Source organism: Sceloporus occidentalis, unplaced genomic scaffold (assembly GCF_023333645.1).
Source record: "Sceloporus occidentalis isolate IW3139 unplaced genomic scaffold, rSceOcc1.0.p SCAF_150, whole genome shotgun sequence".
NCBI classification, from domain to species: Eukaryota; Metazoa; Chordata; class Lepidosauria; order Squamata; family Phrynosomatidae; genus Sceloporus; species Sceloporus occidentalis.
In genome coordinates this window covers 1,981,562-2,005,467 of record NW_028317130.1, presented here as the reverse complement: position 1 = coordinate 2,005,467, position 23,906 = coordinate 1,981,562, and the positions used below count along the sequence as shown (strand labels likewise).

Here is a 23,906-nt window from a genome sequence, read left to right as displayed (position 1 = left end):
TGAATGCCTTCTTTTCCTTAATCCTCAGCTGTCAACACATGTGTTATTCAAATTGAGGAAAATGCATGATTGGAAAAGTTCCTCTGCCCCAGCTTCAGTACTATAGCGTTGGGTCTCATCTGTCTGTAAATAAAAAGAATATGCTGTGAAAACTTGTCACAGATCTCCCACATCATTTGTCTCTTTAAAAAATGATGATGTAAGATTAGTTCTTGATAAAAAAAGTTAAGATGTGTATATTTGAAACCAAATATAAATAGATAGATAGATAGATAGATAGACAGACATACAAATAACCAAGTTTCTTATTATTAATACTGTTAACATTATTTTTATATATTATATAATTTTTTGTAAATATTATATATATTAATTACATGGATACATCTGTAAAATAACCCAGATAGCAGCAAATAAGGATAAAAGCTAAGCAATGGATGCCTACCTGGAACATGAAAATGTCTAGGTGCTTGCTGATAGAGAGATGGTGAAGACTTGCTGTCTGAGTACATGGATAAGCTTGGAGTGCTCCGACCACTTTCACTGCCTCCAAGGAGAAGAGCAAAAAAAGGGGGGAAAGGCACATAAAAGAAAAAATGGAAAGCGAAGTAGAGAAACTCAAGCATAAAAAGGGTTTTTTTCAAATAACTTGTTAATCCAACAGGTTTTTGTGGAACTAGTTATGAAACCCCATGTTATTTTTCAGCATTCTGGCCTCTTGATTCTACAATACTGCTGAGATCTTAACCCTGTACAGAAGTAAGTTTTCTTCCTTTCACCTACATTATATAGTATGTATTGCATCACAAAAAGTTTGCTCTCATAGCATTTATCTGAGCTACGTCCTCTCCTAAAACACATTCATCTGGAATATCATATACAGTGCAGAGGATTCTCAGCTAATCAGTTCATATGGACATATAAAGCTGCCTGATTGTATTTGTCAGCCTAGCCCAGTGTAGGCAACAGCTGGCCTGCAGTGGCTCCCGGGAGTGGCAAACTGGCCAGGGCCAGTCCAAAATGTGAACTGTGTGATCCCCTCCAAATATTGCTGAAATGCAGCTTTCAGCAGCCCTAGTCAGCACAGCCTAAACTGAATAAGTTGAAGTTCAACAACAATTGAAGGGCTGTGCAAGGGCCTGGAAGCACAATGGAATTGTACAGGTGTGTCTTGACTGGCTGTCTCAGTTGATCCAATTGGACCATACGGCCAAGGTCCATCTGATGTTAAATGTATGACTGCATTTAAAATGTCAAGTTTGTCTTGGTTAAATAGTAGCTGGGAGGATTAGAAGGCTAGGAGGGGGTTAAGCAGCTTTTGGGCTAAGCAGCTTTAAGGAGGTGAATTTTCAATGGACTGTGGCAGTTGTTTTTAGAACTTCCCCATATGCCTTGATTTCACCCTCTCTCTCTCTCACACACATATATGCACACACAGACACAGGAAGAGCTGTTATTAAGAAGAAGAAAAAATCTAGATAAATTAATTGCAATCAAGCATTCAATGTTCTGTCCACTGTGGCCTGGTAAGAGTTGGTAAAAGAATGTGGTGATCTTGACTCAATTGAAGCTTTTTTGAGCAGGTTGTAATTAAACAGAAGCCCTGGAGAATCAACCCCACCACTCCAAGATCTACATACACACATACACACATTTACACATGCATGCATGCGTACACACATGCATAGTGGGTTTTGCTATTTCCACTTGGGGATTGCAGGCAATGCTGACTCAGCAACACGGCTGAAAGTCATCCTCCCAACATGTTTGTCCAGGCCAAATTACAGGTGCAAAAAGGTGTGCACATGCACCTCATATGTATGCAGCTGGCTTTGCCTGCCCTTCAGTCACTCTCATTGGGAAGGGGAAACAGCAGGTGAAGTCCTCTCAGCCCAGACGCCTTACCTTCCCCAGTTGGGGAAAGAGGGAAGCAGATTGAGCTGTGGTTTCAAGCAGGGCTCTTCAGGGATGTGGCTCACTCAGAAGCCCTTGGAGAGGGGCAACGGACTTCTCTGAAGTTCTCACAAATTCAGTGATAAACCCTGTAGATCGGAAGTGCCTGATCTCTTCTGTAGGCTCATTGAAATGAGGTACACAGAATAGATAAGTAGCACAGAATCAGCAGCTGTTCCTACATAGGCCCTCATTAATTGTGGCCCTTTATTATGAAGAAGGGAAAAAAAAATAGTAGACAGAGATTTTGCCTTGATTTAAAAAAAACAAAACCTTGTGGAAGGCTGCTCCTGGCATGCATTGGAGCTCTTCATTTAACAAGATCATTTGATTAATAAAAAACATAAGTGTCTGAGCTTTTTAGCTCCTTTTCCCCCCTGTTTCCTAGGGTTCTTCCATACTAAATGTTGAGTGTGGAATCATCACGCTTCATTCACTCACTTTTTATAGGGCACCCATAGTCTTTGGGGTACAGTCCCCAAAATGAATTCTGAGTACCCCAGGGCATTACATGCCACACAAACAATGAATTTTAGCCATGGCTAGGGGCCCTTTCACACTACACAATTATAATACTATATTCCACTCTAAGTGTCATGGTCACATCCTATGGAAGTCTGAGTTTTGAAGTTTAGAGTAGGGTGTTTAGAATCCTCTTGCCAAAGAACTTTACTGACTCACCAAACTACAAACTCCAGGATTCCATAGGTTGTCATCATGGCACTTAAAGTAGAACCATAGCACTTTTGATGAATCAGACTTTGAGGAATGGACATGGACTATTGAATGGACAGGGAACAAAAAAGGAAGGGACCAGTCTGATTAAAACAATTTAGAAATTATTGAAAATACACTCACAATATCTTTACTCCAGCACAAATGCTGAGAGCTGAAGCACAAGGTTGCAAAACATTAGTGACACATTAGCTGAAACTGCAGTAGAGAAAGCATGCACAAGGCAAGACTTAGGCCTGTTACAGACTGCCAAAATAAAGCTGCTTCGGGTCTCTTTGGAGGTATGCTATTTAAACGATGCATGGGTCCTAAGAGTCCGGAGGTCGCACCAAAGCCACACTCCATTCCTAAGCACTGGAGTGCAGCTTTGGTGCAGCTTCCGGATTCTTAGGATGCATGCATCATTTAAACAGCATACCTCCAAAGAGACCCAAAGCAGCTTTATTTTGGCAGTCTGTAACAGGCCTAAGAGACTTTTTAGAATAGAATTCAGATAGATTAAACAGTCACTGAATTAAGAATGTAAAGCCTTGAGAACAGTACAAAAATTATACAGTTACCAATATTAAACCTGAATTTATTTCATGAGCTCTTTATCCCCTTTACTCCTAACCTCTGGGCCTTATCCATCTTATTCAACATTCATTTATCATATTTTATGAGTGGTGTAACATTTTATAAGGTTTTCTACCCTCCAGAGGATCATTTCACATAGGTTTTCCACCTGCTCTTAAATATTTACTTAGCTTTAAATAATAATAATAATAATAATAATAATAATAATAATAATAATAATAATATTTCCTGCCTCTCCCAAGGATCGAAGCAGGATTACATCATTAAAATAATACAATACAAATACAAAGAGACAATCTATAAAATACTAATACTGAATTACAGCATTCCTATTAGTTATTTAAAATATTCAATCATTAGGTGATCATACAATCAGGGATGGAGTATTTACCATCTGTGGTTGCCTTGCATTCATTCTTGTTCAATATTCTTAATGAAGAGTTTTAAAATAAATTTTATTAATAGTTTTTCATTATAACATCTATTTATTAATAGTGTTTGCATTTTTTTTTAAAAAAAACATGTTGTCGACATTTTGTTATTGTTTTATTCCTGGTTCTACCAAGAATTCTTTTCTATTTTAACATGGTTGGGATTTGAAAGGCGCCTAGATTATGTGCTATTAAATCTACTTTAACTCCTTTTTATGGAATAGACTTAAGTCTAAATAGTCCTGAATTAATGTAATCAAGTGATAACATGCCAAGAACTGCTTGTTTATAAAACTGTAATCTTCTCACTAAATCAGAGATTGCTGCAACCATCATTTTTAACAGGAAAAAGCCAGCTCACAAAAAGTTTCATGACAGGCTAGACTTCCTTGGGAATATTTTCAGGTAAATAAGGCCTTGTTGATGTTATTGCCTTATTTTGACTCTCTGTCAAATTTTATACAAGTGTTGGATTATCAAGTCATGGGTTTATAATGCCATAGCCAAGATATGTAGAATGTGCTGCAGCTTATGCACAAATGTACTGTGTCTTGACCTAACAGGTGGCCATGGTGGGAATCAGTTCTTAATTGTACTCTTTATGGCATTATAAAGCAAACGAGCAAGCAAAAAAGAAATTCAATTGGTGGAAAGGAAGAGCTAGTAAAATAATACAGGGTGTTAGTAAGCAACCAGAAGCTCAAAAGAGACTCCACTACTGTACAACTAATGCTAATTTGGAAGAATCACTTTAGCATGAATACAATGAGAGAACAATGGGTATGATGAGGGATGTAAAGGTGTGTCAAGTCTGATCTGGTTATGATTCTTGTTTTTTCACCAACAAGCTCATGTTCCCTCAGGTCTGTGCATTTTCTGTGCACAGTGCAGATGAATTAATATTTTATGTGTTTTTTTCTCTGCATCCAATTTTGGATGTTTGGCATCCTCTTACCAAAACATATTTTGTACGAATTTTAGAAAATCATGCTGTATTTTTGTACCTTTTTCAAATGTATGCACATAGTCACAAACTACTTTTTTTTCAAATGTATGCACAAACTAGGTTTTTTTTGGTTCTGCTAGGTGCAATGTATGAATTTCTGACCACAAATGGTGTCTGTATCCACACTGGCTTCTGGGATACAGTATACAGACCTAGTGAACCCATTAAAAAAAGCAACCCTTCCTCACCAGTGGCATCATGAGGGGTGGGGAGGGATGCACCAGCTGACACTATCAGAAAGAGTGACACCAAAATGACTGTGTATAAAAATGAAATTTTTAGGTTTTCCCTGCATTTTGCAACCAATAACAAAACAAGATAAAAACAATCTGAAGCAATTGACTAGAAGGGCAATGTATGGCAAGTCACATGTCCAGAGGCCCTCTGCTCCTCCCTCCCATTCAGCCGCCATCAAGGCTCTTCCCCTTTTTTGGCTAGAAAAAGAAAAATGCCCAGTGTGATGCCATTCCTATCCAGCACCTTGGCTGCTAGGGTGGTAATGCAGCTGAATTGAAAAACCACTTAGCTGTCAGAGCATTGGGAACATACAAGTAGGAAGGGGGAAAGAAGAGGTCCATGGGGTGACACCATGAGTTACTATGAGTTACTGTACTGGGGGAGGCACCAATCCTAGTGACCCCACTATTCCTCACACATCTCCATTTTGAAGCTATTTTGGAGATTAGAGTATGTAGCATCAAAACTATGCCAAAGATTTGTGGATGGATTTACAATTAGGAGATAGTTGCCTATGCTCAACCATTTGGGGGTGTTACATGTGGCTGGCTGTGGAAGTAGATATACAGTGCTCTTCTGTTCAAACCCAACATTTTGCCAATTTGTTTCCCAAGAAAGGATAGATAATGGATCACAGCTTAATGAAGGGCTGGATTAACCTTGGCTCCTTTTTCCCATTCTCTACTGAACAGCTGGTTTCAGGTTGTTTTAAAAGACACTGATACAATTATGACCTTTCTGTGTGTACTGCTGCCTTAGTAGAGGTGAACAAGAAAATTGGCTGAAATGTAGGTAACTGATTTTTAAAACCGATGCATCTCATTCAGCTCCCATATCTGAATTACCTATTAAACAGAATTAACAAGTCACCTTTCACCTTTGGACCTGCCTACTCCTAGAATACTAACTTCCCTGTAAGTGAGGCAGCAATGCAGGAAAATTGACCTTTTGTGAATTTCATCTGTACTCTGCAGATATTTTCCCCAATTCAATAAACAGATGAAAAAGAAGCTTCCTAATTTTGTGCCTTTCTATTGTTTTTAAATCACTGCATGTGGACTAGGATTTATATGGTAGCTCTAGCCACCATATGGTTATGTTCAATGACAGGTTTCCACATTGGTGCCTCTACATTAAATAAAGCTGGATGTTGTAGGTCCCCCCCCCTCCTTTTTTGATCTTCCTTTTGTTGCCATCACTTTTTTATGGCAGTTATGCCTCTTAGGACTCTTTCACATCGTGGAAAGGGATGGGATAATAGTGGGATTTTCCCAAGAATGAAAAGCAGAGCTAAGATTACTCTTTATTCGGGGGATATTGCCAGGATTATGGCGACATCGCGTGATGCCATCTGATAATCTTCAAGCAATTGTGCAATAGTGACAGGAGCCTCCTGCTATGCTCCTGTCACTTTTCTCCATGTGAAAGAGTCCGTAGTTTTGTAAATTTGACATTTCTCTTTGTGCCTTTACATTTTATCCATACAGACAATGTAAGTCATGAACATTGTGGTTTTCTAAAGACCTCTCCAATTTCTCAAGTAGCTTTTGGCGGACCACTTTGAGAATCACACAAACATCGAGGAAAGGGGGCTCATTTAGAAAACCTTATGGCATGCAGGGCCAATCTCCTTAACAAACATGCTTAGATGGCAATAGCAACTTCTTCTCCTTTGTGCTTATTTTTCTTGGAAATCTAGTTAGAACTGGTTGAGAGAAATTAGTTTGCTTTGTTCCTTGCACTTATAACATTCTCCCAGAGCCCCCAGCCAACAATCCCCCACAGGAACTGGCAAAATCAGGAATCATGGAGGAGCCTGGGCTTCCAAAAAGGACATCTGAAGCCTAGCCTTCAAAGTTTAGGAGCCTCCAGAAACACCAGCATAACAAAAGGCAAGAAAGAACTGCAATGCTAAACTTGCTTAGCTACAGCAGAGGACTTTATAGATGTGAATGATACCTCATTTTGAAGGCTACTGCTGACAGATTTGGGTGAGACACTAGCAACTCCTGTTTAGAAGCATCAATCTAGGCTGCAGAAACTAATGCCATCCATGTCTTCCACATTCTCCAAATTCTTGGATGTCTGTCATATTTTACTTTGGTGGAGTCTGACTGTTACCAGCCTTTGGGTTTGGATCTCCTGCACTTGATTTTCCTGACTATTTGGCAGGACTTGGTTTGTTCTGACTATGGACTTAAATCTTCATTTTGTACTCACATGAAAGAATGAACTATTTTTGCATTTTTTAAATCTGCAGTCCTCGGTTGCTACTAATATTTCAGAATGCCAGAATGCCACATGGTTTTTCATTTTATGTGCAAGAAACAGTGATGTGGGTTTGGAGTTTGTTTTTTTACACATAATACACTGTTTCTTATGTAAAAAAAAATCGGTTTTCTAAACAAAATTCACATTTTTATGTATATAAGTTCTGGACACAAATGAACTATCCAAAATGTATCCTGAACTGCAAAGAATCACATGGCTGTTTTTCTGTTTTCTCTGTAAGGATTCCTGAGAGCTGGGGCACTTTTTTTCACTGAGGATATAAAAACAGCAAATCAAAATTCTAAAAAAATGGAATCCACTATCACTCTTTATGATACTGTGGTGTAGTACAGTGCACCAGTGTCATATGCTGCACTATACATGGCTTCCAGCATTAGCGGAAGCCATGCGGAGAGAAAAACAATGGCACTCGCCTTCACACCCCATTGTTCCCAATGGGACGCAAGCGTACGTGGATTTCCCCTTACATGGGGGCTCCAGAATGGATCCCCCACGTAAGGCAAGGGCCCAGCGTAGTTTGAGTGTTGGACTAGGGCACTGGGAAATCAGGGTTCAAATCCCCCCTTGGCCATGGAAACCACTGGATGATCTTAGGCAAATCACACTCTCTCAGGCTCAGAGGAATCAAGAGCAAATCCCTTCTGAAAAAAATGTTGCCAAGAAAACCCTGTGATAGGTTTGCTTTAGGGTCACTATAAGTCAGAAGTGACTTGAAGGCACACTACAACAATAACTCACTCTTTATTATATCGCAGGCTTTATATCCTGCTTCCCAAAATATAACTGTGTGTTTGAAATACAGTGCGCCCGTGTCATACGCAGGCACGCTTTACACGGCTTTCAGCGTACGCTAGAAGCTGTGCTGGGAGAAGGGGTGGTGCATCCCATAGGGAATAATGGAGTGCGTGCCAGCGCTGCATGTGCACTGCCACGCCACCGCACCACCATGTGCACAAGCCCGATTCATTTAAATGGGGCTTGAGCATAGGCAGAATTCGCTTTACACGGGGGAGTCCGGAATGGATCCCCCGCGTAAAGAAAGGGCAGACTGTAATACTGTGCCATTTCAAAACTTTAAAGTGTTTAGCTTTCAGTATATCATTTAAAACCCATTGAAGCAAAACTCTGTAATGTATATCAAGAAATCACGCACAAAAATTAGAGGGGGGAAATTATTAATTAGAGAGGGACATGCACACACAACATCCAAAAATCACACTTGGAGATGTCTACAGTTACCACATCACAAATGGCATTCCTGGACCTTACCTTTGAAGAAAGGGATGTAATGATGTCTGAATGTAGATGTAAGGCTTGTGTGTTGGGGCAGGGAGATGCAGCTACTGGTACCAAGAGTCTGAGTACCAGCTAGGGGGCAACAGAAAATTAAGTGAAAATAAACGCCTCCTCAGTTACTCACTAAAAGCTACAAAATACTCACAGCAAAGAAATTTCTTCTTCTAAGAAAAGTGTCCTGCTCATAATTCCAAGGTTTGTTTGCACTAGTTTGCACAGAAACAAGATGAGGAACAGCAGCTTTTACTTTACAGCCTATAGCCAGAAAAGCCCTGCTCCTCACAACAGTGGAGGAAGCAGCTCCACTTGGAATGGAGTCCAATTCATTTCAAGCTGAACCTGAGACAAGAGGGAATCCTGGTCTCTCTAAGCACGAGCTGATTATCCCTGAGGCCAAGCAAGCAGAGGAAAAACAGCAAAGATAATGATAATTTGCTTTATTTTACCACTTGGTTAAGCTTAGTTCAGTTCCTTCCCATCTTTCTTGCTGCAAGTAAATTTTCACTCAGACATTTGTGTGGGTTCTGGGTGTTTTTACATTGCCTCAGCCTTGAGTACTGTGTTACAGGTCTGCACAATCTGTATTCGTCCAGGCCAAATTCAGCCACCAGCCAAATATTTTATTCTGCCATGACATGAAAAGCCACTGTGTTACTAGTTTCTTTCACTTCTTCAATCTTTTTTTAATATGTGCAGAAGGCCAGGATAGAAAGATAGGCAAAATGGTCTGGGTAATGGTGAAGATAATGTGCAAAACAAACCTTAAATTGCACCAAAATCAAAATGGGTGCAGCCTTTTTGAAGAGGACATGTATGCATCTAAATACCCTCTATCTAAAATCTGTTTATAATAATTTTGCAAGCTGGACAATGGCGGGGGGATGCAGACCACACCGGGTGACACCCAAAAGAGGGGTGACACTCGATTGTCCCCCTTCTCCTTTCAAGACAGGAGGTGCAAGCACATATCCCTGCTGGCAACTCTTGGCCGAGGCTTCCTCCCAGGGAAAAAAGCTGGGGACCAGAGAAGCATGCCCTTTTGGCTGCCACTGCCGCTGCCACTCTCCCAGTTGCCCCTCCTCCCTACACCAGGTTTTTAAAAATGCAATTGCCACAGAGGAGCATAAATGCTTTTTTTTTTTGCCTCTCAGGTAATGAAGGGTTTAAGACTCAAAGAAAAGAGATTCCACCTAAATATCACAAAGAACCTCCTGGAGATAAAAGTTGTTTGAGAGTGAAATAAACTGCCTCGGAATATGGTGGACTCTCCTTAAGTAAAGGTCTTTAAACAGATGTTGGAGGGTCATCTCCTAGGAGTGTTTCAGCTATGTATTCTTGTATGGTAGAGCTTCAGACAGCCCTCAGTATCACTTCCAATTCTATAATTCTATTATATATACCTTACTGATTCATTTTCAAAACAAAAAATCAAAATACATTTTATTTCCTAAAGAAGTTTTTTCCTCAATAACTTCAAGGTAACCAGCTAAAAATAATGCACACTTGAAGACTTATTCCTCCAGACCCTATCCTGTTCTCAGAGGATGAACGTTTACATAAAACTCAGGATTTCACATAGGCAGGGAGAGGGAAAAATGTAACATGCTTGGGTCTCATATAAACATAGATCTATTTATAAGGGACTTTCCCCTTCAATAGATCTACATGTAGGATTCCAAAGGAGCATACTATGTGTGCACGTGTACACAGGCACACATACATACACACAGTACAAAAATAAAAGGCAAAAGAAAAATATTCATGCAGAAATATTTCAAATATTTCTGCTTTTCCTTTAAAAAGTAAGTAAGCCATGTGACTAACAAAATGTTTTAAAAACCACAACAATAAAAACACATGAAATAGGTCAATGCATCCAGGTGCATTCAACTATATTAACTTTCTGGACAAAGAGCATGAAAATGTAGGCTGTTTATTGGCAATAGCTGATGCCAGGAAGAAGGGTTGCTTAATTCCCCTCCCTGCCCCCAGGAATCCCACTTCTCATGTGGGTCTTACATATGCAGGATATCAGTTTTACTAAAACAGTATCAGGTAACTCACCCCATAAATTTCATTGTATGTTCTGAATTCCTTCCTATTTCACATCCTATATGAAATGTGTAATAAATTCTAGAATGACCCTATAACTAATTATTTCTTTCATGTAGAAATCTAAAAAAAGAATGCTTTCTGTTTTACATGACCAAGGTGAAAACCAAAACCAAAAGAATAAATGAGCTTCCTTGTCAATTACCTGGTCGGCTGTAATTCTGTGGAGAATGGCAAGATGGGGTGTTGCGACCATAGCCAAGTGAGCTAGTGGAACTAGGGCTTGACATCCTATGCTGCTTGGAAGGCCGGTCATCATGGTCACCCTAGGAATAACAGAAGGAAGAGAAATAAGAATGTTTACTTACAAGTCATCTCTAATCAGTCACATTTGCATTTATTTTATTGTGATAACCCCATATTTTAGTTGTAGTAATGATATTTTTCTTATTCAATTCTAAAGACAAAAGATGAATTCAACCAGAAATATTTCAACTTTATTATCTTCATACTATTAAGTATCCCAGTCAGTGTCATCACTAGGGGTGTGTGGAGGTACAGATGGCACTGGGTGACATCCCAGAAGATGGGTGACATCTGGTTGAGTGTAGGGAGGAAGAGGGCCCAGCAACACTGCACCTCCCTGCCCAGTGCCATTCATGAGAAAAATTGTGGCAGGCTAGTAGAAATAGGGCCCAGTGTACCCCACCTCCCTGCCCAGAATCATTTTACTTGCAAGTAAAACGGTGCTGGACTGGGAAGAAGAACCCCTCCAAAATCCTGTCCCCACACCAGGTGACACCTCAGACTGGAACACCACTGACTCTAGTAGCTAGGAAGAACAGTTTTACATCCTCAAAGTGTTCTTGAATAGTACTGATGGAAAATTTCTGTTATTAAATTGAAGGCTGCAGTCCTCTACATACTTATGTGGGAGTTTTGTTATTGAATACTTTTAAATCATTTCCAGTTTATGACACACCTATCACAGGGATTTCTTGGTAAGATTTTTTACACACCCCTAGGTGGGAAAGTATGATTTGTCCAAGGTTACCCAGTGCGTGTCCGTGGTTAAGTGGGGATTCAAACCCTATTTTCTAGAGTCCTAGTCCCAATGCTCGAACCACTACACCACCCTAGTTTTCCTGGGCATTAGCCCCATTAGATTAAGTACTTAAGGGCGTTCAGAACTAAAGGGAAATTTGGACTGCATCCATACTGCAGATATAATCCCATCTGAAACTACTTTAACTGTCATGGCTCAAGAAATATAGTTTGTTATGGCACCAGAGCTAAACAGATTATTTCTGCAATAGATGTTCAGCCTTGGTATGCATACTAAAAATATGGATTATTTGTTTACTAACTAATTTTAGTTGCTCTGTATCTTTCTGCGGCCTGCAGGGCTATCTTCAAGTCAATGGATGGCAGACTTCACTACTACTACATAACCATTATTCAAGCTGTGATGTAGTGAGAACAGGTTAAGTTACAAGATAAACAGCACAGAGTGAAAGGCTGTATCCAGAACAGCTGTGATTCCACAGCAGAAATTTGCAGAACAGAAATTGGTGGTGGTGGGGTGGGGTGGGGGGAGGGCAGGGAATAGACCTATTCAGTTCCTTAATAGAAGATGTATGTGCAATATCTTAAGCTCACAGAGGAAGAGTGAAATATAATTTTAATTACTATATAATGTAAATTTTAGAATTAGTAAACATCCTTGTTCTATGTGTAACATTGTCCCTGTGACTTCATATTGGAATCCTCAGTCCCTGTACCTCTTAAACATCACTGTTTAAGAGTAGTGTTTTAGGCGGGGTACAGACTGCCCAGAAGAGACGCCTCCTCGGCGCCTTTCTCCGCTGCGCAGCTGTGTCGGAGCATACAAATTGCGCAGCGCAGTTGCGCAGCAGAAAAGGAGCTCAAAAAAGCGGCTCCTTTTTGCTGCGCCACAAAGCGCCAAAGACGGCGCATATATGTCGCAGCTGCACAGCTCTGTATGGAAGCTGTGCAGCTGTGACATAACAGTTACGTGCGCCGTGTGGGGCGTTTGCATGCACCGCCCTGAGGCAACCCTAGCACGTTGTGGATGCGCCGCAAAGGGCCCATCTGGATAGGGCCCTAGACTACTTTAGTCTTTTCTGCTATAAATTTATATAATATGTTTTCATTCTATTTAAATTCTATTTAAATTATTCTTTTTTTAATCTAGAACTATCCAAAATTAAACTGTTTGTATCTTTTTTAAATTGTATGCTACTTTGAGATTTCATAATAAAGGGTAGGATAGAGATATTCTAATTAATAATTATTAATCAGAGAACCTTCAACTTTTCATTAAAAGTTACAATGAAATGAAGTAAAATAAATACTTGTAGAAACAAGCTATTTTTCAACATGTGTTCCACAATGCACATCAGTGACAAAGGGGCGAAACAGACCAGAATCCAGAAGCCCTCCTGGCCAAGTCACCCCAGAGCTGTGGCGAACACACACCACAGTCCTGAGGGTGCCTCCTGCCATGGTCCCAGATGGACCACGGCAAGGAGCAGATCTTTTCGGCTCCTTTCAAAGCTGGTTTTGGATTGCCTTAGGCAGCCCTGGTGCAGCTTCCAGGTGCTCCGGGAGCATGCGTCGTGTAAAAGCTAAGTCTCCAAAGTGACCCCCATATACCCGCTTGTTTTGAGCCATAGACTATTAGTAAAAACAGCAAATCCCCCCACCCCCAATATATATTGATAACATATAAGCTATGTTGGAAAACACAGTAAGATTCTATGTAGGGATTCTACAAAAAGAAAAGTATTATGTATCCTATTACATCATCGTACTGTAAAATCAAATGTACAACAAAATATTATGTTCTTACATTACATTACATTACATATTACATATGTTCTTTTAGTCTGGTTTTGAATTTTGAAGTTAAATGTAGCAAAAATCCTGTCATGGGTAAGCATACACTCTTTAACTGGAAAAACCTGGGGAATCTATTTTATTATATGAGTTATAATTAAAATATGTGAACCTAATAGCTAAGAAATATGGGAAAACACTGCAGAAATAATCCAATTTGAGAACACTTTAATTGCCATTGGTCCGTGCTATGGAATTGTGGAAACTGTAGTTTAGCATTCTCTGTCAGAGGACTCTGGAGCCACAACAAACTACAGTAGCCAGAATGCCATGGCAGTTAAAGTGGTGTCAAACTGGATTATTTCACCATTGTGGATAGTCTTATTGCTCAGATTGACTGAATGCACACACACACAAATACACACACAGGCAGATGTACATATACGGTGTCAGTACCTCCCCATAAATGTGCCTGTCGTCTGTCACATAGCTGATATACGGAGAATAGGAAATCATATCTGGACGGTCTATGTTATAGATGGCCTTATTCTTAGGAAGAGCAGCCAAATCTCTGTAATCAAGTATTTCATCACCAAGTTTTGCCTAAAAAATAACAGAAAGAATCACTGGGAAATGACATCTTTACAAAGAAAGCATCACAAGCCACTTTTGTTACAAAAGATGTAAAAAAAAGGTGGAGACAGCCAATAGGGCTCTCCCTCTTCCTTTCTCTCTCCGAATTACAGGCAGCTTGATCTATCTTCCTCTTCCGCTGCTTCAACACAATAAAAGAAATAGGCTTCAATCTGCATATCCTTGGATGTATTCCAACCTGAAAAATTCCATGCCTCAGGTTTTTGCTTCCTGCTTTCACATCTTGAAGAACTGACAAAAAAATTCCAGTTATTTTGGGGTGTGGCACAAAAGAAAACCAAGTAAGTGATAAGCTTACCACCTGTGGATATTATGAAGCACAGAGGTTTCCACAGCTGAACAGTGTGCGATAAACTTCTTCCTATGGCTGTGAGAGGGTCTCTCCTGTCCTTCACTGAGCGCAGCATTTGCTGATTTTTCTTGGTCAGTTTGTAGATCATTTGGAGGTTGTGTTTCCTCACCAGTTTCCCTATTCTGTCTGTAACTCCTTTGATGTATGGTAAAAATACTTTCCCTCAAATGCTGCACTCAGTGAAGGGTAGGAGAGAGCCTCTCGCAGCTGCAGGAGTTTACCATATACTGCAGCTATGGAGGGAAGCCATTGAAATCCACAAACACCTGGACAAAATCAACAGGAAAGAAGAAACCCTTAAAGTTTGGCTGCCAGTCCTGAAAAACACCAAAATCAAGACCCAGCATGTGCAAATACCACCCAGAATCAGGGGTTTCCCCAGGAGACAACGGATCACTAATTAAATAGACAGCCTGAGGCCTTGCCATTCAACAACAGATCAACAAAGAGATTAACATGCAAATCACTTTCTCTCAACCAAGGGTCACACAGTATATATACCCCACTCTGTTTCATGCCAGCATTCTCTGAAGATGCCAGCCACAGCTGCTAGCGAAACGTCAGGAATAAACTCTTCCAGAACATGGCCATATAGCCCCCAAAATCCCCCCAAAATCTTTGGATGCTAGCCATGAAAGCCTTTGACTTCACAGTATATTTATAGCTTTGTACAGTATATGTATATAACCTTACCTTGTTAAGCAAATATCTTTTAAAAAAATTAAGTACCATAACCCTTTCCTCTTTAATTTTTCCTAGAGAGTTGTGCCTAAGTAGATGTGTTAATTTATTCATTTCAATGGCATCGTATAATTTCAACAGTCAATCTTTTATGCCTGGGATGGGCCTGGACTTCCACTTCAGAATGTTGCATAATTTTGAGCATAATTTTACTTGTCTGGGAAATTAATGCTATAGTCCTATAGTTGCTGCAGTCTTTTGTGTCTCCTTTTTTGTGGATTAGGATGTATATTGATCATTTTCGATCTGTCGGCCACCATTTTTTCCCCATATTTACATATATTAGTTAACACTAGCTGATTCTGTTTGTGTGGATTTTAGCAGTTCAGTTTGAATATCACCTGTTCCTGGTGATTTATTTTTACCAATTTCTCTTATTGCAGCTTCCACCTCATTCTTTAGAATTTGAAGTTCCTCTTTGTGTGGTTCTCTGTTCCATGTGTCATTCAGTTTTTTATCTCTTTTATATTACTCTTCTGTGTATTGCATCCAATATATTTTTATTTCTTCTTGATCTTGTGGTATGTTCCTTTCCATGTCGTGGAGCATCCCAGCCCTTGGTCTGAACTTCCCTTTGAGTTCCTGGATCTTATGGAAGAGGTCTCTTGTTTCTTTTTGTTGTCTTCTATTTCTCTACATTATAGCAGTTCTCTATATCATTGTGCACTAGTCATTGTGCTGTTGTTTTTATGGTTCTGGTTTTGTTCCTATCTCCTTTTGCTTCCCTTCTTTCCTCTACTGCTTGAGGCGTTTCATGTTATCCATTGTTTATTCTCTTTCTTTTTGGCCACCAGTAGGATATTTCTGCATTCTTCCTTATGCCCTTGGCTTCTGCCCATAGTTCTTCTGGTTCCCTGTCAATTATCTTTAATAGCATGAACCTATTTTTTACATTGTCAGTAAATTTTGTTGGGATATTGTTCACATCATATTTTGGTATTATGACAATTTTTGTTTTCTTATTCAGGTTTAATTTTTGAGATAATTAGTTCATGATCTGTACCACAGTCTACATCTGGTCTAGTTTTGGCACAAGAATTGAGCTTCTGTCTGGCTTTTGTATTGACCATCTGGTTGTACGAAGAAGGTGTTTGCAGTGAATAGGTTGTTGGCTTCACAGAATCAGACACTCTCCTGTTTCGTTCTTACACCTAGTGCAAACCTTCTTCTGTTTTTTTTTTATTATTAATATTATTCTTTGTTGCCTACTTCAGCATTCTTATTGCCTATGATTAGCTTGAAGTCTTGTGTTGGTATGTAGTCAATTACTTCCTAGACTCCTTCATAGAATCTCCCAATTTCTTCCTCTGTCTCCATGGTTGACACATATACTTGGATTATGGCAATATTTATAGGTTTTCCCTAAAGGCTTTTATTGACATGGTTCGGTCTGACTTTGCTTTTTGCCATGCCTCTCTTTAGTATGAAAGCCATCCCGTTTCTTCTTGTCTTTTCATTTCCTGAGCAGAACACTGTGTAATTGTCTGAGTCAAAGTAGCCCATTGCTGTCCATTTTAGCTTGCTCACTCCAGTATTGCTTTGTTTATGTATTTCATTTTTCCATTTACTTTTTTTTAAAACTATTTCTAGATTTTCCAGGCTCATGAGTCTCACATTCCACATTCCTATATGTGTAGTGCTGCCTTGGACAATGTTTACATTGTTGTCCTCCCACCTTTCTGAGTTTTTCGGTGCCCTTTATCATCTGTCTATTATGATTTCCCACTGTTATTCCTTCCTATCTTTCAGTTTGTGTTCTAGTCCTATTTTTTGTTTTTGTTTTTTGGGGGGGAGGGGGCTGTCTCATTCCAGGGTTTTCTTGGTGAGAGAGTATTGCAAGGAGGTTCACCTTTGCCTCCCTGTGAACAGTGCTCACATACATTAACTATGGTGTCACTGAAGTTTTCTCAACATCAGTTGCATCCACCTCTACTACTGCTACCCAGTAGCTGTTTGTCACTCTGCTTCTTACATCCCATTCCCCTGAAGTCTTCCTCCTTTTATTTACCCCCCTGTCCTTCAGTAACCACCAATCTATCTGTCTTTTTGTCCTTCCCTCATGTCCTTGCTCCTCTTGTGTCCTCTCCTCCTTAGTTTCTCACTTATGACTGTGGCCTTCAGGCCTGCTCAATTCCCAAGAAGTGTTATAAGCTTTGGGATCTTGCAAGACATTAAATTATACTTCAAGGGAGAGTTTCACCCAAATCTTGTGCTAAAGTCTCACCCTGGTCCAGACATCATGAAACCCCAACTAGGCCTGGAAGTTATGGTACCAGCCAGGGGCTCAGCTCTAGGCACTGTGAAGGCACTAGGGTTAACTTTCTTCATGGTAACTGTAATACACTTTCCAAAATACTAACCATTTGTGGTGATGGTCATACCAATAAAAATCACAATTTTCTTACCTTTTATTTTCAAATTTGATCTTTCCCCTACTCCTCATTGTTCCTATTTTGTTTCTAAGAACAGGTTTTTACCACAAATACTTACATAAATCACACGACTAGGGGAACCTGATGTACTTGAAGCAGGTACTGAAATTATGCTCTCAGATGATGTTCTAGTTTCCTGCAACTGAAAACAAACAAGCAAAATAAATTTTATTATGTATCTATTAAAAGAAAACCTTTCATTTTGATTGCATTCATTGAACTTCGGAACTCGTATTTACTGGGCCATACAACTAGATCACACTGCAAAATGTACATCTTAAACAGCTAAGTTGTATCTACCAGGACATTGTTATTTTTCATGTTAGTTCTAATACTTAACATGAATGTTCTCCCATTATATTTAAAGGCATTCTTTTAAAAAGAATAAGCAGATATATGTTTGTAAAAGTCTACATCCTTTGGCTTGGAGGGAAAAACAATTCTAACCGGCTTGTTTTGAATGCTTGCTCATCACAGTTCCTTACTGCTTGTACTTCAGCACTGCACCATTCTGTATTTGCAGTTGCAGTCTCTTCCAACTCTATGATTCTCTGATTCTCTGTGATCTCAAATACAAAGGGTAAAGGTTCATACACACTTATTTTACCTTGGCTTTTTCTTCAGCTTTGGCTGCCTGTCTACAGGCAGGATGCCAGATAGAAGCCCCTGAAAAACAGAAGTTGCATTCTAGTTAATTTGATTTCTTTGTAATAATTTTCACTGCAATACTTTACTGCAATATGGTGTGCAAATATCAGAGCTATAGCATAAGATTTTGTGCAGCCTTAAATTACACATAGATTATAAGCCTTGGGAAGAATCAGAGCTGGATTAACTAGAACAATAAATCAGAATCTGTGATTAGCTCAGAACACATTAGTTGTTCAGCAGACATACAGCATTGCATTCTGTATTTTGTTTACACAATTTTTCTACCACATCATCCTTATCCTAAGGGGACTTAATTATCCAAATGAAGATAAAGTTGTGTTTGTCATATGAAATCCCAATAAAAACAAATCCAATTACAACTAAACTATTTCATTTCATGAATACCAGGAAAGATTTCCTCCTTTACCTTGAAGGTACATTTCTTCTCCTTCTGCAAACATCTGATTGCACTTGATACATCTTGCACACATAGGGTGGTAGTGCTTTTCTCCTGCCTTTTGGGGGACAAAAAGAGAATGAAGATGAAACTGTTCACAGACTGTACTAAGTCTAGACCACTTGTAGTGTGATCTATTCAGCATGCCTTCTCAGAAGCAATTTTCAATTAATTAAAAAAGTTCATGTACATGTGTGAACAAGTACGTATGAGAGTGAATATGCCTCTTCTTGTGCAGGATGTCTGTGCATGGAAGTGGTGGGTTGAAGGTGTGTAGTTGCTTCAGCAGAGGAGGAAACATTTCTTCCATATATGCAGAAACAGAAAGGATGTCTTTCAGGATCCCTGAATACACCTTTTATCTATAATTTTCAGGGCCTTATCTGGGTTATTGCTTGTATTTATTGTTGTTTTGGTGTAGTGTTTGTTGTCATGTTTTGTTTTAGAATGTATTAATTAAAAAAAACAGAAACAGAAAGGATTTTATTGTTGCTTTTGTGTGTCATGAAGTCATTTCTAACATATGGCAATCCTACAGAGAATCTATCACAGATTTTTCTTGGCAAGATTTGTTCAGAGAGGATTTGCTTTTGCCTTCCTCTGTGGCTGAGAGAATGTAACTGGCCCAAGGTTATCCAGTAGGTTTTCATGGCTGAGCGGGGATTCGAACTCTGGTCACCAGAGTTGTAGTCCAACTCTTAAGCCACTGCATCACTATGACTCTCTATAGAAAAGGATAGAGCTGTTTAACAGATTGGTAGAACTTCAGACATTTGCAATATTAAGATTGCTGGAGCAAAAATTAAAGCTCTGCTGTTTTGGGATATAAGAGTGGAAAAACAAGAGGGAACTATAGCCATGTAGATGTTTGGTCAGATCAGGAGCAAATCTAGCCATTGTAACTTTTCTATTATGCACTGTTGCTTTTTGAACAGAAAAAAAAACACCTTAGGATTTATAACATACCCATCTTTGCTGCCACCAGCTCCATCTAGTGGAATTGTTTCAAGCAGTTAGAGGCTTAATACACACTGGTCCTCAAGCAGAAAATGGAAACCATTTGGCAGACCGCTATAAAGAATTTGCATAGCACTTTGCAGATAAATTTGTTCAGATCCACTCAGATGGTGTAGTTGATTCAGTTCCAGTGTATGTAATCTTGGTTCCTGCTTGTTCTGTGTTGCTGGGTACTTTTTAAGTTGTATAGTCTAAGTATGTGCACAAAATCCTTGGGCAGGTGAGAGCCACCACATATATGCTAGACTGTTGCACTTCCTGGCTCATTAAACAGGGCAAAGGGGAACTTGTTGAGTGTGTGAAGGGAGTAATCAATGGCCTGTTACAGACAGCCAAAATAAAGCTGCTTCGAGTCACAGTGGAGGTATGGTGTTTCAATGATGCATGCGTCCTAAGAGTCCAGAAGCCACACCAAAGCCACGCTCCAGTCCTTAGGGCTGGAGTGTGGCTTTGGTGTGAGTTCTGGATTCTTAAGACGCATGCATCATTGAAACACCATACCTCCACTGTGACTCAAAGCAGCTTTATTTTGGCTGTCTGTAACAGGCCAATGTCTCCTTATAAAAAGGCTGGGTTTCAATCTGCCTAAAAGAGGCAGCTGTTAGGCCTTTGTTGAAAAATCAACATAAATCCCCTTATGATGGATAATTATTAGCCAATGTCTAACGTATCATTCTTAGGTAAGGTATGATAGCATGTGGTCCCATATAGGGGTTCCTGGCTGAAACAGATTACATAGATCCATTTCAATCTGGTTTCAGGTCTGGTTGTGGGACAGTTTGGTCACCTTGGTGGATGACCTATGCCAGTGTATTGGTTCTGCTGGAGTACTAAGTGGCCCTGGTATCCTCATTGGACTGGGAATTGGTGGCATTATGGCTCAATTTCTTCCTGGAATGGCGAATCCAGAAGGTAGTGCTGGAGGACTACTGTTTGGCCCTTTGGCTGTTGATCTCTGGGATTCAGTTCTGTCTCCCATGCTATTTAATATATACATGAAACTGCTGGGAGATGTCATCCAGAGTTTTGGAGTGTGGCGCCATCAATATAGCGATGACACTCAATTTTATCACACATTTCCTCCCCAATCTAAGGAGGCTATGCAGGTCTTAAACCAAGGTCTTTCATCAGTAACAGACTGGATGAGGGCAAACAAATCAAAATTTAATCCAGACAAGATAGAGATGCTCTTATCCAGTCAAAAGGCAGATCAGTGAACAGGGATTGAGTTCAATGGGTGCACTCTTCCTGAAGACAGTTTGCACTTTGAGTGCACTCCTGTACTCAGCTTTCTGCAGTTGTCATGAGTGTTTTTGTGCATTTAAACCTTATGTGCCAACTGTGCTAATTCCTTGAGATGCCAGATCTAGCCACAGTGATACATGTCTTAGGCCTGTTACAGACTGCCAAAATAAAGCTGCTTCGGGTCTCTTTGGAGGTATGCTGTTTAAATGATGCATACATCCTAAGAATCCAGAAGCTGCACCAAAGCTGCTCTCCAGTGCTTAGGAATGAAGTGTGGCTTTGGCGCGACCTCCGGACTCTTAGGACCCATGCATCATTTAAATAGCATACCTCCAAAGAGACCCGAAGCAGCTTTATTTTGGCAGTCTGTAACAGGCCAATGTTACATCCTGTTTGGACTACTGCAACATACTCCACATGGGACTTCCTTTGAAGAGTATTTGTAAACTTCAGCTAATACAAAGAGCTGCAGCCAGAGTGTTAACTAGGGTAGGATATAAGGAGTACTACTTCCCTTTAAAGATAGTTCCTCCGGTTACCGGTTTGTTTTTGGACACAATTCAAAGTGCTGGTTATAGCCAATAAAGCCCTATATGACTCAGGTCCAAGCTATCCGGCAGACTATGGGCCTGAACAGACAGGCCAAAATAAAGCTGCATTGGATCACTTTGGAGGTATGCTGTTTAAATGATACACACATCCTAAGAGGGCATAAGCTGCACCAAAGCTACACTCCAGTCCTTAGTACTGGAGCATGGCTTTGGTGCAGCTTCCGGCCTCTTAGGATGCATGTGTTATTTAAACAGCATACCTCCAAAGTGATCCAAAGCAGCTTTATTTTGGCTTGTCTGTTCAGGCCCTAGATCACCCTAGATGGGCCTGCCTGGGCCCTGAGATCATTAGGAGAGGTCTTCTCTCAGTCCTAACATTGTTGTAAATGTGGTTAGTAGGTCTTCTTGGTGGCTCTGTAACTCCCTTCTCAGGAAGGCTAGAATGGCCTTCTTCTTGCTGTCCTTGCAAAACCTTTTGATTCTGACAGCCTTTTAAAACTGAAAGTTTTTAAAGAATAGGCTGAGGGTGATGTACTATTTTAAACTAAACTGTTTTTAAAGAATGGGCTGAGGGTGATATACTATTTTAAACTAAACTGTTTTTAAAGAATGGGCTGAGGGTGATGTACTATTTTAAACTAAACTGTTTTAAAACTGTAACAATATTTTATTATGTTAAGTGTAGTTTTAAATCATTTTAATATTGTCAACAGTTTAATTCCATTATAATGTTCATTTTTTGTATGTTTTACTGATACTGCTTTTTTAAAATTGTAAGCCACTTTACATCCCAATTTTGAGACAAAGGTGGGACAATGATGAAGATGATATAAAATAATGACATAAAATTCCTGTCAAAATGTTTCAAAATGTCTATGAAAAATAAGTGATAAAAAGAACTAGAAACGGTTACTCATTATGACAATAAAGTTACTTTTGCTTTTTATGGTCCTTTTGAAATGTAACTTATGATAATAGCATAGGGGTAGATGCTTTAACACAATACTGTATTAACTTGATGATTCTGAAAGGCACAATGGATTTAAACCAGTCAATTCCATAAAGCTCATTACAGGATCACTAACACTGTTGTGTGTGGCAGTCTATCTCTGGAACGGTACACAGTTCTTTAAAATAACTGTACATAATTCTTTAAAATGTAAACTATGTAAGTCAGTTTGGAATATGTATTAGAACAATAAGGGTAATAAGATACTGCTATCCAGTTTATTAGAATATTATCTTTTAATAAATTTAGTTCAAGATAGTAAGACCGGAGACTAGAAAAATATTAATGTTTTAATGCTAGTATCACATGAATCAAAAATCAGTTGTCAAGATTGCCTCCCACCCCAAATATATTAATTGTAAGCAAAAGAGTTCCCTTACTTCCAGAACTCTTCCTGTGATGTATTTTTCACAATTATCACATCTTATTCCAAATTTTGCATGATAGTCCATTTCACAGTACGGAACACCATCTCTGAAAGAAAGAAAACACCAAATGCATAGATAACTCCCAAAACGGATTATTCAGCTGAAAACTTTTACTTTAAATAGAAGTGGTAAAGTTTAGTTTACTGTTAGTGCCTGGGAAGGCTGAAACTGTGAAGAAGCCCATCACCAAAATTATATTTGAAACAAACTGCATTACTATTTTCTTGTAGGACATGTCTGTCCTGTATATAGATAAAAACCTAAGAAAATAAGAAGAGCCACAATGGCCCATCTAATCCATCATTCTGTTCCCACTGCAATCAACAAGATGCTTCTAAGAAACCATTATGAAACCAACAGCACCCTCCCACTCCAGCTCTTCAGGAGTGATACTGAGTGACACATTGCATCTGTCATAAATCCACCATGAGTAGTATCCTAGCTTTATCCTCCATAAATTTATCTAATCCCCTTTGAAATCCATCCAAGTTGACAGCCATCAATATTATTTACTTATTTATTTATTATTTTCTATTCCACCTCTCTCTCAAGGCAGCTGACAATTTCATTAAAAGCAGACACAACTGAAAACACAGAAAGTTATAATACTAAAAAATATTCAAGTAAATTATGTTAAAGGTAAAAATTATTTTAAAATAAGCAAATTAAAACAATCAAAAAACAGATTCAGGAAAAAGATGAAAGGCACAGTGACCCTCCATAAAGCCCCTTCCTTAGCAGCCAGTCAGTATCTAGTACAGTGGGCCCTTGGCATCTGCTGGGGTTTGGTTCCAGGACCACCAGCCCCGCAGGGATACCAAAAATCAATGGATGCTCAAGTCCCATTGAATGCAATGGCACAGTAAAATGGTGTCCCTTATAAAAATTGCAAAATCAAGGTTTGCTTTTTGGATTTTCAAAAAACATTTTCA

The 23,906-nt window shown here is 39.4% G+C and overlaps 1 protein-coding gene across 6 annotated transcripts in view; it reads right to left on the bottom strand.

Annotated features, from left to right (window-relative positions):
* Positions 1-23,906, bottom strand: part of LOC149280671 (actin-binding LIM protein 2-like) — an 83,550-nt gene that overhangs the window by 26,638 nt on the left and 33,006 nt on the right. For 5 of the 6 annotated variants that reach the window (XR_016278138.1, XM_089500268.1, XM_089500267.1 and 2 more), the window contains 8 exons: positions 22,927-23,020; positions 18,695-18,782; positions 18,224-18,282; positions 17,675-17,758; positions 13,894-14,040; positions 10,784-10,904; positions 8,500-8,598; positions 446-547 (listed from right to left, as the gene is read on the bottom strand). Coding sequence is in view for 5 of the 6 variants with exons in the window: in XM_089500268.1 (XP_089356394.1) it covers positions 446-547; positions 8,500-8,598; positions 10,784-10,904; positions 13,894-14,040; positions 17,675-17,758; positions 18,224-18,282; positions 18,695-18,782; positions 22,927-23,020 (794 nt within the window). In the remaining variant the exon portion in view is untranslated. The remainder of the gene's footprint in view (positions 1-445; positions 548-8,499; positions 8,599-10,783; positions 10,905-13,893; positions 14,041-17,674; positions 17,759-18,223; positions 18,283-18,694; positions 18,783-22,926; positions 23,021-23,906) is intronic. The other variant, XM_089500269.1, reaches the window with a different exon arrangement.